Source organism: Spermophilus citellus (genome assembly GCF_964194105.1).
Source record: "Spermophilus citellus genome assembly, chromosome: 8".
Classification (NCBI taxonomy): Eukaryota; Metazoa; Chordata; class Mammalia; order Rodentia; family Sciuridae; genus Spermophilus; species Spermophilus citellus.
The window spans coordinates 127,424,528-127,438,774 of record NC_138189.1 but is presented as its reverse complement, the minus strand read 5'-3'; the positions used below and the strand labels follow the sequence as shown (position 1 = coordinate 127,438,774).

The 14,247-nt window shown below is 42.7% G+C and overlaps 1 protein-coding gene across 4 annotated transcripts in view; it reads left to right on the top strand.

The window, feature by feature from the left end:
• The first annotated feature begins 543 nt into the window (after positions 1 to 543).
• The window catches only part of TRIM2 (tripartite motif containing 2), a 109,013-nt gene continuing 95,309 nt past the window's right edge, over positions 544 to 14,247 (top strand). For 2 of the 4 annotated variants that reach the window (XM_081303628.1, XM_081303627.1), the window contains exon 1: positions 544 to 755. In XM_081303628.1, the coding sequence (XP_081159754.1) occupies positions 636 to 755 (120 nt within the window). In that variant the 5' untranslated portion in view covers positions 544 to 635. Of the gene's footprint in view, positions 1,028 to 14,247 lie in introns of all 4 variants that reach the window. The other 2 variants (XM_081303632.1, XM_081303631.1) reach the window with 2 other exon arrangements.

The following is a 14,247-nucleotide window of genomic DNA, read 5'->3' as shown; positions in this document are numbered from 1 at the left end:
GATTTAAAATCTCTTTCTCACCCACTAGTCACGCATTTCTATCACAGTAATTTTAGGTATCCCCCATGTACCCCGCCCCCGCCCCACTAGACTGTAAGGCGCTTGGGAGTAGAGACTTGGTGCTTTGTCCAACTTTCACTCCTAAGGCACTCCTCAGTGTGGAAGGACTAATTCACTGAGTTAAAAAATAAATCCCGGAGAGACGGTGATATCTCACTATTTCCAGTGCTGATTGTATCATAGCTGACTTGTTTGTTGGAATAAAAACCAGATTTTTTTTTCCTTTTATATTTGGTCACGTTTGTTTTTAATAATGAGCTGTCCCATAAAGGAGGCCGGCCCTTTTCAGCGGTCCAGGCCCCATCCAATTGAAGTCACTTCCCCTGAAGGGACAGTGTTTGCATTCTTGTTTACAGGACCGAGGAGGAGTAGACCTGAAAACCGAGCCAACCCGGTTTTCCAGCCCCCCTGGCCGGCGATTGGCGCAGGAGCCTTTAGTCATGGGACGGAGAGATCCTTCTGGAGTTGGGCACCCACTGCGTGTCTGTCTCGGCCTCCCGGTGCGGGATCAGCTGTGCGATCCCGGCCACCTATAATCCGGGATCTGCCTCCGCCTCGAGGTTTATGGAAAGCAGATGTCTGGCTGCCCTGGGACTGAGCACAGAATGGAAGTGACCAGCCCGGGAGCCATCTGGAACCGGGGACCCCGAGCGCAGGTCCTTCGGAGCCCAGCCGGGAGGCAGACTTTCCCCCTCGTGCGTGCTTTTACTACTCGGGCCGCTGGCTCCGCCAACGTCAGGCGATAAAGCGGTTTGACCTTCAGACAAAAATCGGGCTGCAGGAGTGCGGCTGCGGGGGAGGGAAGGAGGCGGAGAGGAGCTGGCGCCGCCGCCTGGGTCGCCCGCCCGCCGCCTGATGTCGTGAGCCAGCCGACCAGGGCTCTGGCTGGGGGCGCAGCGGCGCCGGAGCAGTGGCGGGGTCCCCTTCCCGCGCGCGTTTCCTCCGCGGAGCCAGCCCGGGTCTCGCAGTAAGTGGCAGCTCGGGCCGCAGCGCGCGGCGGCCACCTGGAGCGCTGGGCTCTGGCCAGGTCGGGGTGGACCGAGGTGTGCGGGAAGGCTGCCCGGAATCCATTTCCGGATCCTCGCCGCGGTGCCCAGGGGCCGCCAGGACCGTGCAGCTGGAGCGCGGCGGGGGCTGCGGAAGCGCTGAGCCTGACCTTGCCCGCTGCCAGGCCCCGCCGTCCCCCCCGACCCCGACCCTCGGCGGTTCCAGACTTGGGAGGGGGGCGGGTGTGTGTGTGTGTAAAGCTTTTAAAGTCATTTTGCCTTGGGGAAAGAAAAAAAAAAGATATTCAAGATATTCTGCAATCTTAAGGCAGTAGTTGTAATGATCTTGAAAAGACGGGCTTCTTTCTCTTTTTCTGTTTATTTTACAACATTTTTTGGTCGTTTTTTAAAAGGGAAAATTCCATTAGATTCCCTTCCTATTAGCCTCTACTCATTCTCTGGCCAAATGGTTGTGGTTTTATTAAGGAGGAAGATGTTCATTTTTGAGGGCTTGCAGCACTTCTTTTGATTGATGTATTTATTCTGGAAATACTTGTCCCATGATGAAAACCGCACGCTGCTGACAAACTAGATAAAAGGTTGGGGGTGGGGAGGGAGGCTTGTCTCACCTGATACCTATCAGATCCAAAGCGTTTGATGAACCCCATATCCATTCCCACCTTATGAACCCCATATGGATTCCCACCTGAGATCCAACTTCATAGAGCTAATAATTTCCTCTACACCCCCCTGTAAACCACCAAATTTAATTTATGGAATAGACAGCTTAGATCCAAACTTTATTTTATTGATTGATTGATTGATTGATTGTGTTGGGGATTGAACACAGGACCTTACCGTGTTAGGGCAAGATCTGAACCACTAGCCTACTCCCCCAACCCCCAAACGCTTTTTTTTTAATAGTTTATTTTTAAATTTTTTAATTTTAATTGTTAGTTGTTCAAAACATTACATAGCTCTTGACGTATCATATTTCATACATTTGATTCAAGTGGGTTATGAACTCCCATTTTTACCCCGTATACAGATTGCAGAATCCCATCGTTACACATCCACGTTTTTACTTAATGCCATACTAGTATCTGTTGTATTCTGTTGCCTTTCCTATCCTCTACTATCCCCCCTCCCCTCCCCTCCCACCCAAACGCTTTTTAAATATCTAATTTAAAAAGAAATATTTTTAGTTGTAGATGGACAGGCTACCTTTATTTTATTTATTTATTTTTTTATGTGGTGCTGAGGATCGAACCCAGTCCCTCACGTTTGCTAGGCAAACGCTCTACCTCTGAACTACAACCCCAGCCCTTAAATAGTTAATTTTTAAAAACATTTTAATTTTAGAGTTTTGGAGGTCCAACATTAGATTAGGTCAGCTCCTAGGGTGTGCATGAAAGGTGGTTCATGTGGCAGTCTGCATAGCTATGCTTTTTTCATGAAACAGATTTTAACCTATTTTCTTCTAAAAATGGAGATTAAATTTTTCATCTGTAATTTTAGAATATAGTTATGGACTTGTTGCAAGGCAACTTGTATTTCCAGATTCCTTTACCAGGGGTGGGAGGCGGTACTGCGGTGGGGTCAGTACCTCCCTGTTCTATTTGACCTCTAGTCTCAGATTTCCACTTGATTTCATCCTTGGCAGAACTAGTACCTGCCCTTTAACTCAGGAAACAAAAAGAGCAAGAATGATCTGGAGTGCTTTGACAACCGACACCAAAGACATAAAGTGTTTGGTGGAACTTTTGATGACGCATGTTACATTTCCTTCCCCTTCAAATTTACTCTCATATAGTGATTAAGGATCAGTTTTTTAAAACCTGCACCTCCCTTCTTCCTTAGGATACTCATGGGTTTGGCTGAGATGGGCAAGGTCATCTACACTAATGGAATGTCTTCTAGGAGAGATAATCTGGTCATGCTCTGGGGTGGGGACCGGAGGGTCACACCAGATCTCACTGCACCACTATCAGCACATTCTTTTCCCAACAGCTTCCCACTTCTTTCAACCCTGTACTATAGGATCCCATTTAAGTCCCTACCATGCTATTTTTGGATCATGGGATGTTAGCATACCATCACCTTTCATTATTATGGTTTGTTTTTTTTTTTTAAATCCCTTATCAGTAATTATCTGAGAACATTTTTCCAATCCCTGCCTTTATTTTCATGGAATATTCTATGTTTATTAGATTCCCCTGGAAATTCCATCGCATGGCTTCTTGATTGTCTGGTCAGCTGGTTATTTCTACTTCTTACCTGAAGTACAAGCAGAGGAACTTCTTATAAGATACTAAACATAAATGGCTTAGAGTCTGCATAAGAATTAACATCTCGTGATCTCTTCTTTGGTCTGCTCTTGAGTTGCATTCTTTCCTTTGAATTTCTGTCCATTGACTATTCTAGAAAGAAGCTGGATAGTTACCTTGTGGATCAGGAGTGACCCATTCGTGCGTCCTTTCCTGAGCTTTTGCGTGACCCCATTCAATGGAGATAACTGAGTTGGATAATATAGCAGCACCCAAAGAAGCTTTGAAAATGATATCCTGGAATCCCCAAATCCTGGAAAGATAATATTACCGTAGTGTTCTCTTTTTCTCATCACCCCACAATAAATGGTACTGCTTTGGTTTACACTAAATCCCATCTTGGGGTATAAATATCTGAAAGACAATGTTAGCTTGAATGTATTCGAGCACTAAAAGTGTATGCATACTGGCAAGGGCTGGTGAATTGCTTTGAATGCTATTGCTAATGATGAAGATAGGAAGGAACATTTTTTCCTTTTGATTTTTCTGGGGAAAATCGTTTCAGGATGTCTGCTTGGGATGCCCCACTGAGAATGCTGTTTGAAAAGCCTTGAGGCAAAGGCTGAGGTCCTATCTAACTCTGTCATCAATATTATAGTTGGTGCCCTAATTCTGCAGCTTCCACATCCTGGGATTCAAATAACTAGGGATCAAAAAAAAGATGTCATTGCTGGCACATAGTGGTTGCTTGCCTGTACTGGACATGTACTTTTATTTTCCCTTGTCCCTCTTTCCTAAACAATATGGTTTAACAACTATTTATATAGCATTTGACATTGTGTTAGGCATTATAAGGAATCTAGATATGATTTAAATTATATAGCAGGATATGCATAGGTTATATGTAAACTGTACCATTTTATATGAGAGACTCAGCCACAGATTTTGATGTCCACAGGGGTGGGGGTGCCAGAGAAACCCATTCCCCTGAGATACCAAGGGACTACTGTATTTTTTAGGTTCTTCTATATTAGATTTTAAAACTGACTTGCTAGTTGGCAAGTCTGAAAGAATCCCTACAAATCATCTGTGAGTTTAATATATTCTTTTCTCTCAAAGAAAATGTATGTCTCATGATATGGATAGTATTTGGTCTTAGAGTTAAGACAGTTGACAAAGTACAATTTTTCAATAAATAGGTAGAGAGAAAATTAAACTTGGCGGCGCTAAATCTAGTGACACTGAGTTACTCTTTCCTTGCCACTCAGCTTATATGTAATTTTTGATGGTTTGGTGTAAATTCAACCTCAGAAACTGAAGGGTTTTTGTTGTTGTTGTTTTTGGTGATACTGGGGATTGAACAAAGGAGTGCTCTATCACTGAGCTACATCCACAACCCGCTTTATTTTTTCTTTTGAGACACAGTCTCGCTGAGTTGCTGAGCCTGGCCTTAAACTTGGTATCCTCCCATCTCAGCCTCCTGAGCAGCTGGGATTACAAGCATGTGCCACCATACCCAGCTAGAAACTGACTCATGTTGGCAAATGTTTTATTCTACTCATAATGATTCCTTTCTACTGAAAAGCATTCTTTTTGTACGTGCTGCCTTCGAATCTCATCTTAATCCTCGAATAGAAATATGCTCTCTCTAGAATTTTCAATATTTTCCCATTTTATAACATACTGTATGTCTATAGGCAATTTGTTTTCTGTGGATGGGCTGGCCCTGGATGATTTGAATGTGTCCCAGGGCTAGGAGTACTGTTCAGTGGTACAGCACTTGTCTTGAATGTGTGAGGAGGCCTGGGTTTCATCCCTAGAACTGGAGAAAAAAAGAAAAAAGTGTCCCTGTGGTTGGTCAAGCAAAAACACTGTCCCTGTCAGCATCATTGTTAACTTATGACACTTTAGAAATGAACCAAGCTAAGATGTGCTGACTTTTGGAACCGTAATTCCAGATTGGCAGTACAATTTGCCTGACTTTACTGGAGGCAGCGGGAGTCCAAGGAGGTGATTAGCCTTATAAATCACCATCTCCTTAGTGGAAGTGTTCTCCAGGTTTCAGAACAGACGCCTTTTCAGGGATTTTTTTTTTCCAGTTTAAATGATTTAAACTAAAATATCAAGACAGGCATAAAATTTCCCAACCTGCTTATCTCCCATTGAAATCAAGAATAACATTACTGACCTTCAGGGATGACTTTCAGAATCAAACAAAATGGAAAGTGTCTCAGATTCAGATCTCTGCAAAGAGAAATCTGATATAAGACCCCAAAAGCGAAAAATTAGAACAACTCTTGGATGGTTTGTTGGTTGGTGCTGGGGATGGAACCCCGGGCCCTGTGCATGCTAAGCAGGTATTCTGCCACTGAGCTCCACACCCCAGACCCTAGAACCAGTTTTATTTTAGTTGTGCTGACCAACTTGGTAGAAAGAAGGAAAGATGTTTTTCAAGCCCATAACCCCAGCCTGTCAACCAACAAGGATTTATGCAGCAAATATATTTCCAATCCCCTGCTTGATGATCTGGAGAGTACAATAATTCAGAAGGCAGAGCGTACCCTGAAGACATTTCAAGTCTTTCTGGAGCCATTAGACCTTAGTGAGTGAGCATCCTTCTCCCTACCCGTTCATGTCTTCAAAAGTCTTTTCTCATGAGAAACTGGGAAATCACATCCAGAACCTCTTCAGTAGTTCAGGCACACTTTCTGAGAGAATGAAGATGGTTGCCTTGTTCTGAGATTAGCTTTCTTGGGTGGGTATAAAGGGTCTTCTTGGCTCATTCAACATGACCTGAATGAGGTGGCATTTGCTGCTCACCCTGGAGACTCCCGTTGATGCATGACTCTACTCCCAGGGTGTTCCTTCCCCAGCTACCAGCCACTTCAACAGTGACCGTGGGCAGCTCCAAAATGCCCCATAATGGGAGCATTGCTGCAGGGTAAATGATAGATATCCTTGAGCTTTGCATTAATTACGAGGATGAGATCAGGTCTCTTTAATCATGAAAACAGTCTCAGACTAAACAAAGAGCTGTCTTGCTGGCTACATGCGATTTATTTAAATGAGTGTCGCACAGTCTACAATGGTGTTGAAGCTGTATTATAAAAACCACCAAAGAGAGTAAGTTTTCTGGGCCTTTGCTTAAAGATATAAAAGGCTTTAGCCACATGGAATGGGATTTGCATCTTGTTTGCTTGCCTGTACGTCCTGGCTTATTGGACACAATGGAGGATTCACGTCTAGCTTTTGAAGCTGGGCCGTCTGCCTTAGTGATGATTAAAATAGTGAACTAGGGGTTAGCTGGGGGGGCAGAAACTTTTTTTTTTTAAATTCCAGATGGGCAGTACAATTTGCCTGAGCAGTAGCAAAGGCTATCGGTGTGTAATAATCTGTTTGGTTTTGTGTGTGAATGATCTCCTTCTCAACTTGGGACATCTGGCTCCCCTTAATTGTTCAGAATTTGCCCAGGGCTTCCTCCACCCACTCCGTGCATTGGATTCACTTAATAATGCCACATAATCATATGTTAGTTAAAGAAGTTGTAAAAGTGAGTCTCTTATGCAGTGTAAGTATCTGTTTTGTGTGTCCTCTTATGTAGCATGGTCAAGAAGGTCACCCACAAAAAAGTGGGATAAAGGGTCCTCAAGTGGGCTGAAGGCTGCAGGACACGAAACTCCTTCCTCATGAACCTCCACACCCATGTCACCCTCAATACTCTGACACCTTCCCTTCCTCTGCTTGCAAGCTTCAATCATCCTCATCACCCATGTTCTTACTCAGGTCCTAGCCAGGTACTTAGTACTTCCTGCTCTAACCTAGAATTTAACCACAGCTCATCCAGGACTTTACCCTGCGTGTGACTCTAATGGCTGAGATGAGCAGTGCTCTGTAGCTTTAAGTTACAGCTTTGATTTTTTAAAAATCTATTCTAATTAGTTATACATGACAGTAGAATGCATTCTGACACATCATACAAGAATGGGCTCTAACTTCTCATTCGCCTGGTTGTACATGATGTAGTTACACAGGTCATGTAATCCTATATACACATAGGGTAATAATGTTCGACTCCCATCCCCCCTCCCCTCCTTTTCCTCCCCTCTGTCTAGTCCAAAATACCTCTATTCTCCCCTCCACCATTGTGAATTAGCACCCGCATATCAGAGACAACATTCAGTCTTTGGTTCTTTGGCTTTTTTCGATTAGCATAATATTCTCCAATTCCAAACCCTTTACCAGCAAATACCATAATTTCATTCTTCTTTGTAGCTGAGTAATATTCCATTGTGTGTGTGTGTGTGTGTGTGTGTATATATATATATATATATATATATATATATATATCACATTTAAAAAAATATTTTAGTCATTGATGGACCTTTATTTTATTTATTTATATGCGGTGTTGAGGATTGAACCCAGTGCCTCACAGATGCTAGGCAAGTGCTCCACCACTGAGCTACAACCCCAGACCATATACCACATTTTCTTTATCCATTCATCTGTTGAGGGGCGCCTAGGTTTGTTCCATAGTTTAGCTATTGTGAATTGAGCTGCTATAAACATTGATGTTGCTGTGTCACTGTAGTAGGCTGATTTTAAGTCCTTTAAGTATAAACCTAGGAATGGGATGACTGGGTCAAATGGTGGTTCCATTCCAAGTTTTCTGAAGAATCTCCGTACTGCTTTCCAGAGTGGTTGCACCAATTTTCGGTCCCAGCAGCAATGTACGAGAGTACCTTTTTCCACACATCCTCACCAACCTTTATTGTTGCTTGTGTTCTTGATGATTTACAGCTTTGATTTTAAGGATGAAGTTATAAGGGAGAAAAACTAAGTGTGGCTGGCTGGAGTTTTACACTCAATCTGTAAGATTTCCCAGAGGGTATTCTGGATATTAGCATACAGGTTGCTACATACGAAGAAACAAAAAACAGAGTGTCTAAATCAGTGTGGTGGCACATGCCTATAATCCCAGTGACTTGGAAGGTTGAGGCAGGACTATCCCAAGTTTAAGGCTAGCCTCAGCAATTTAGCAAGACCCAGTCTCAAAATAAAAAATACAAAAGTGCTGGGGATGTTGTTCAGAAGTAGAGCACCCCTGGGGTCAATCCCCAGTGACGCAAAAATAAAATAAAATAAACAACCAAAACTAAACCAAAACAAACCAAAAAAATCCCCCAATCCTGTTTTTCTCCTCTAACTCTGCCAGTAACAAAGCTAGCGATCAAAACCAAATTTAGCAAACGGTTACAGAATGTGGTCTCCAGATTTCTGCCACTATTAAGCAGAATTCTCTTTCACAAAGCTGTTCCTCTTTTTTTATAAGAACGATGCTTTGTCCATCTGTTACAGCACACGCTTGGGCTAACAAATGAGCTTAAATGATAAACGCTCTCTTTTGCCCCGATCATGAGGCTGGCACACAGTCAGGGGACAATGAAGTGACAGGGTGCCATTTGCTTGGAAGAGGGATGAGCCGAGGCCCAATGCAGTCTTTTGCTGTTTTTCCTTATTTTCTGACATCAAGTAGCAATTACCCTTCAAGGGTCCTTCATCCTTTGTCCCTTTCCCGTCCCCAAAGTCTCCTTCCGGAAATGCACAGTACAAAGTAATTGATGCCTGAAGGCTCAAAGCCACTCAGAGCTGCCAAGCCACCCACCCAAACAACATGAGAAGATCTAGTAGGGGCTGGGGGTGTTGCTCAGAAGTAGAGCACATGCTTAGCTCGCCAGTGCCCTGGTTCAATTCCCAGCCCTGGGTGGGGGTGTGGGGGTAGGTCTAGGAGGCTGGAAAGGGAAGAAGGTGGAAGGAAGTGAGGTGTGGGTGGGCCCTGTGCAGAGTGCTGGTTTTTTTTTCTTGTGACATTTATTCTCATGTCTCTGCATCAGCATAAGAAATAAGTGTTATTAATTTTAATTATTTAATTAATTAAGGGGGGGGTGTTGCTGGAGGTTTAACTGAGCTACATCCCCAGCCCTTTTTTAATTGAGACAGGATCTTGCTAAATTGCCAGGGTTGACCTTGAACTCTTGATTGTCCTGGCTCAGCCTCCCCAGTAGCTGGGATTGCAGACCTGCGCCACTTGGCTATCTTATTCACCTTTAATACAGTTTCATTAAAAGATAAAAGACAAAATATTGGATTTTTCAGGGATTTCCTCTGTAAGGATTTTTCTGGTAGTACAAATAAATTGTTTTGCTTAAACAAAGGTTCTGAATTTTTAATAAGTACCTATTACAGATCCTACTTGTATTTCTCTCTCTCTCCCTCTCTCTCTTTCTCTTTTGGTGATGGGAGATTGAATCCAGGGCTTTGTGAATCCCTCCCCCCAGCCCTCAAATTCATATTACTTTCTAAAGAGGCTTTAAACATCGAGAATAGGAAATTATTAAGAATTTGCTTTGAATCGTTAAAGCAGTTTCTGTGATAAGAGGAAGACAGATTTATGGGCTATAAAATTCTGAATTCCATCTGCTTGGGAGCTGGTTTGCATTTGTAATGCAGTACAAAATATTCTTGGCATGCTTGGGGCTTATTCCACATGGGATCCTCTGTGCTAAAACTCAATCTAGATAGGACCAAATTATTTCTTTTCCTAAATATTTTTTTCCTAACCCATTTCTTTTTCATGAAGTCTTGTGGATAAATGTGTTCACTGAGGTGCTGCCAGGTCTTTCCATCTCTGTGAGTATGATTTAGTCTTTTTTGTGTGTGTTGGTACCAGGGATGAACCCAGAGGCACTTTATCACTAAGCCACATCCCCAGACATTTTTTTTTTATTATGTTTTATTTTGAGACAGAGTCTTACTAAATTGCTTAGGGCCTCACTAAATTGCTGAGACTGACTTTGAACTTGTGATCCTCCTGCCTGAGCTTCCCCAGCTGCTGAGATAGTTTAGTCTTTAACCTTCTTTATTCAACCATTCAGCCAGTCTCTGTTGATGGTTGATCAAGGGGGACAAGAGTTCACGGATTGGGCTGGGGTTGTAACTCAGTGGTAAAGCACTTGCCTTTCATATGTGGGGCACCAGGTTCAATCCTCACCACATAAATAAATAAAATGAAGGTATTGTGCCCATCTACAACTAAAAATTAAAAAGGAAAAAAAAAAAAAAAGAGTTCCCAGGTAGACCAGAGGGAGGGAAAGAGACATCCAGACCTCCTGCCCATATCCCGGGAGATCCAGGGCCCAGCCTTGGGAATTTATACAAGACTGCTACAGTATTTACTGTCTTAATATGTGCACTGTGTTTGGTGTCCACAATTTAAAAATGTTCACTTCTTAATTCATTAAAAATTGTTGCTCAGATTCTAGTTTATGGAACAAATAACAAAGATGATATAAAAGAAAAAAACTTTTTTTCATCACTTTAAAATAGAAACATTTAACTCACAGTCATATGGCTGGTTTTTAGGGGTAGTTTGGTGGTTTCTGGATGTGAATCCTTACCAAGCATACTGACTCTGTATACTACTGTAGTTCACCTTTATTTGAAGTTGACTACAAGGTCAGTGGGTTCTTCCCTGGTTTGAAATGCTCCTGGGATGAAATCTATCAAGATTCTAAATCAGACTTGCCAATTCACATTCAGCAATTTGTGGTTAGTTTTTAGTCTTAAAATCAGTAGAATTCAATTTAAAACAAACATTAAACTCTTGACTTAGGCGTCATGTATTACCTTGTGGATTTATGGCCCAGCACGGGTTGTATTGGGAACCGTCAATCATTTCTTCTGAGAGCCTGGGATACTGCATGCCTTAGGTGCACTGAAGTGACAGTGTGCTATCTGTCTTTTATTTATGCAGGTAACCCTGTTGACCCACCAGGATGTGCCCTGCCATTCTCTCCATCCCTACTACCATTCTTTATTAGTCATGAAATTTATTGGTCCCTGTGGCATGAATCGGGAGGAGCGAGCTCACTGGGTTCAAGCCCATAATTCCTTCAGCATGGGAGCTAACGAGCTGAGCTTACTCGGCACTGAGATCATAGCAATGATTTAATCCCACAGTTGAGAAAACCTTTACCTTTAAAAAAGGACTTTTTCAAAAGGTGGGGGTGTGACTCAGTGATAAAGGGCTTGCCTAGCTTTTTCTTTCTTTCTTTCTTTCTTTCTTTTTTTTTTTTTTTTAAGAGAGAGTGAGAGAGGAGAGAGAGTGAGAGAGAGAGAATTTTTTTTTAATATTTATTTTTTAGTTCTCGGCGGACACAACATCTTTGTTGGTATGTGGTGCTGAGGATCGAACCCGGGCCGCACGCATGCCAGGCGAGCGCGCTACCGCTTGAGCCACATCCCCAGCCCCTTGCCTAGCTTTTTCAAGGCCCTGAGGCCCGGAGTTTGGTTGCCCAGCACCTCAAAATCAAAATCACTTTCACATAAATTATTACAGGGCTGGGGGTGAAGCTCAGAGGTACGGCACTTGCATAGCACGAGGCCTTGTGTTTGATGCACAGTACAAACAAAACAAGGCAAAACCAAGACATAAATCACTCCATCTTTTTTTTTTTTTCTTTTTGTACTGGGTATCTAACCCAGGGGTGCTTTACCATTGAGCTATATCCCAGACCATATATATATATATATATATATATATATATATATATATATATATTAGTTGTAGGTTAATATAATACCTTTATTTTATTTTTATGTGGTGCTGAGGATGGAACCGAATACCTCACGTGTCCCAGGCGAGCGCTGTACCACTGAGTGGCAACCCAGCCCCCTAAGCCCTTTATATTTTTATTTTGAGACAGGGCCTTGCTAACTTGCTGAGGCGGGCCTTGAATTTGTGATCCTCCTGCTTCAGCCTCCCATGTCACTGGGATTACAGGTGTGAGCTACTACGCACGGCTCCATCTTATCTTTGCAGTGACTCTTAGAGGTAACATTTTAGAGGTGGGAAAACTAAGCCTTGAAGAAGTTGAGTGACTTTTCCAGTAATGTCCTTCTCAGTAGACCAAGTGCTCAGTAACATCTGGTTGAATGACATATTAAAACAATACCTGGGACTGGGATGTAGCTCAATGCTTCACATACGTGAGACCCTGGGTTCCATCCCCAGCACTACAGGAATAAAAAAGGTCAATAATAATACCAGAATTGTGGGAAGCTCTAGATGAAAGGCTGTACCATGTGAAAACAAATCTAGAAAGGTGTCCAGAAAAGAGGTTTCCAATAGAGATTGGTCATTTAAAATTCAACTCTAGATCCAAGCATATTACACAAAAAAAAAAACAACAGGGAATTCTGTGAACCAGGCATGATCGCATGTCAATTTATGGGATCCGGACAATAAATACAATGGTGGTTCAGAGAAGACTTTATTTATTTTTGTGGCACTGGAGTTGAACCCAGGGCCTTCTGCATGCTGGGCAAGTGCTCTACCACCGAACTACACCCTCAGCCGGAGGTTCAGAGAAGAGAGAGAAAACAATGTTATTGAGGAAGAAGGACTAAAGTTAGAACTTAAAGAATGTCCAAGATTTGGATGGAAGAGGGAATCGGGGTGAGCGTAATGGGCTGTATTCCAGGTGGGGATTAGTGAGCAGACGTCTGATTGCAGAAGGAATTGACCAGAAGGTCTTAGCTTGGAGGTTGTGGGGATTAATCTAGGAATAAATCAACGAGGATCTTCCTGGCCTGATGGACTTGACATTCAGGCACTGCAGAGTGGGTGAGCAGAGTCAGGTCTGTCTGCTGGCTGTGCTGGAGAATCTGTTCCAGTCTCTCCCCTGGCTTCCGGTAGCCTCAGGCATTCCTTGGCTTGTACTTGGCTTCTGTCTGGGTCTTCACTCATCTTCCCTCTAGCAGTGTCTCTAGGTCCATAATTCCCCCTTTTATAAGGACAGCTGTCAGATTGGAGTAGAGTTCACCCTGATGACGGAATTTAAACTTGATCACCTCTGGGAAGAACCACAGAATTTTCCCAACTTAGCATTGGTTTGATTGACAATTTTTTCAGCTTTATCCTGTTGCCCAAATGATACGCATTTGGGATAAACCGTGCTGTGTATTTTGAATTTTGATCTGTGCCTGGGCTGTCGATATGCAGGATGATCCTCTCTGGAAATCCTGGGCTGTGGCAGTGAGCCATCCTCCTAGTCAGCCACGTGATCAGAAGGGGAAATAACCCACACGGCAGTTGACTGTGTGGCCTGCATTTTTGGGAAGCAGGCATTCAATACACTACATGAGATATTCAACACTTTTATAAAATAGGCTTGGGATGATTTTGCCATAGGCTAATGGGAGTGTCCTGAGTGCATTTAAGGTAGGTGCGGTTCAGAAGGTTAGGGGAGTAATGCATTTCTTTTTTGTGTGTGTATGTGTTTTTAAACTTTATTCTTTTTATATATACATGACAGTGTATCTTGGCATATTATATGTACATGGAGTATAACATTTTCTAATTAGGATCCAATTCTTGTGGTTGTACATTATGTGGATTTCACTGGTCTGTGTTCATATATGAACATAGGACAGTTATGACCGATTCATTCTACTGTCTTTCCTATTCTCATCCCCCCCCCTTCCCTTCATTCTTTTTTGTCTAATCCAATGAACTTCTCATCTTCTCCCTCCGCCATTGTGTGTTAGCATCCACATATGAGACTATTTGGCCTTTGGTTCTTTGGGATTGGCTTATTTCACTTAGCATGATAGTTTCCAGTTCCATCCATTTATCAGCAAATGCCATCATTTCGTTCTTCTTTATGGCTGAGTAATATTCCATTGTGTAGATATACCACAGTTTCTTTATCCGTTCATCTGTTGAAGGGCACCTAGGTTGGTTTCATGGTTTAGCTATTGTGAATTGAGCTGCTATAAACATTGATGTGGCCACATCACTGTAGTATGCTAATTTTAAGTCCTTTGGGTATACACCAAGGAGTGGGATAACTGGGTCAAATAGTGGTTCCATT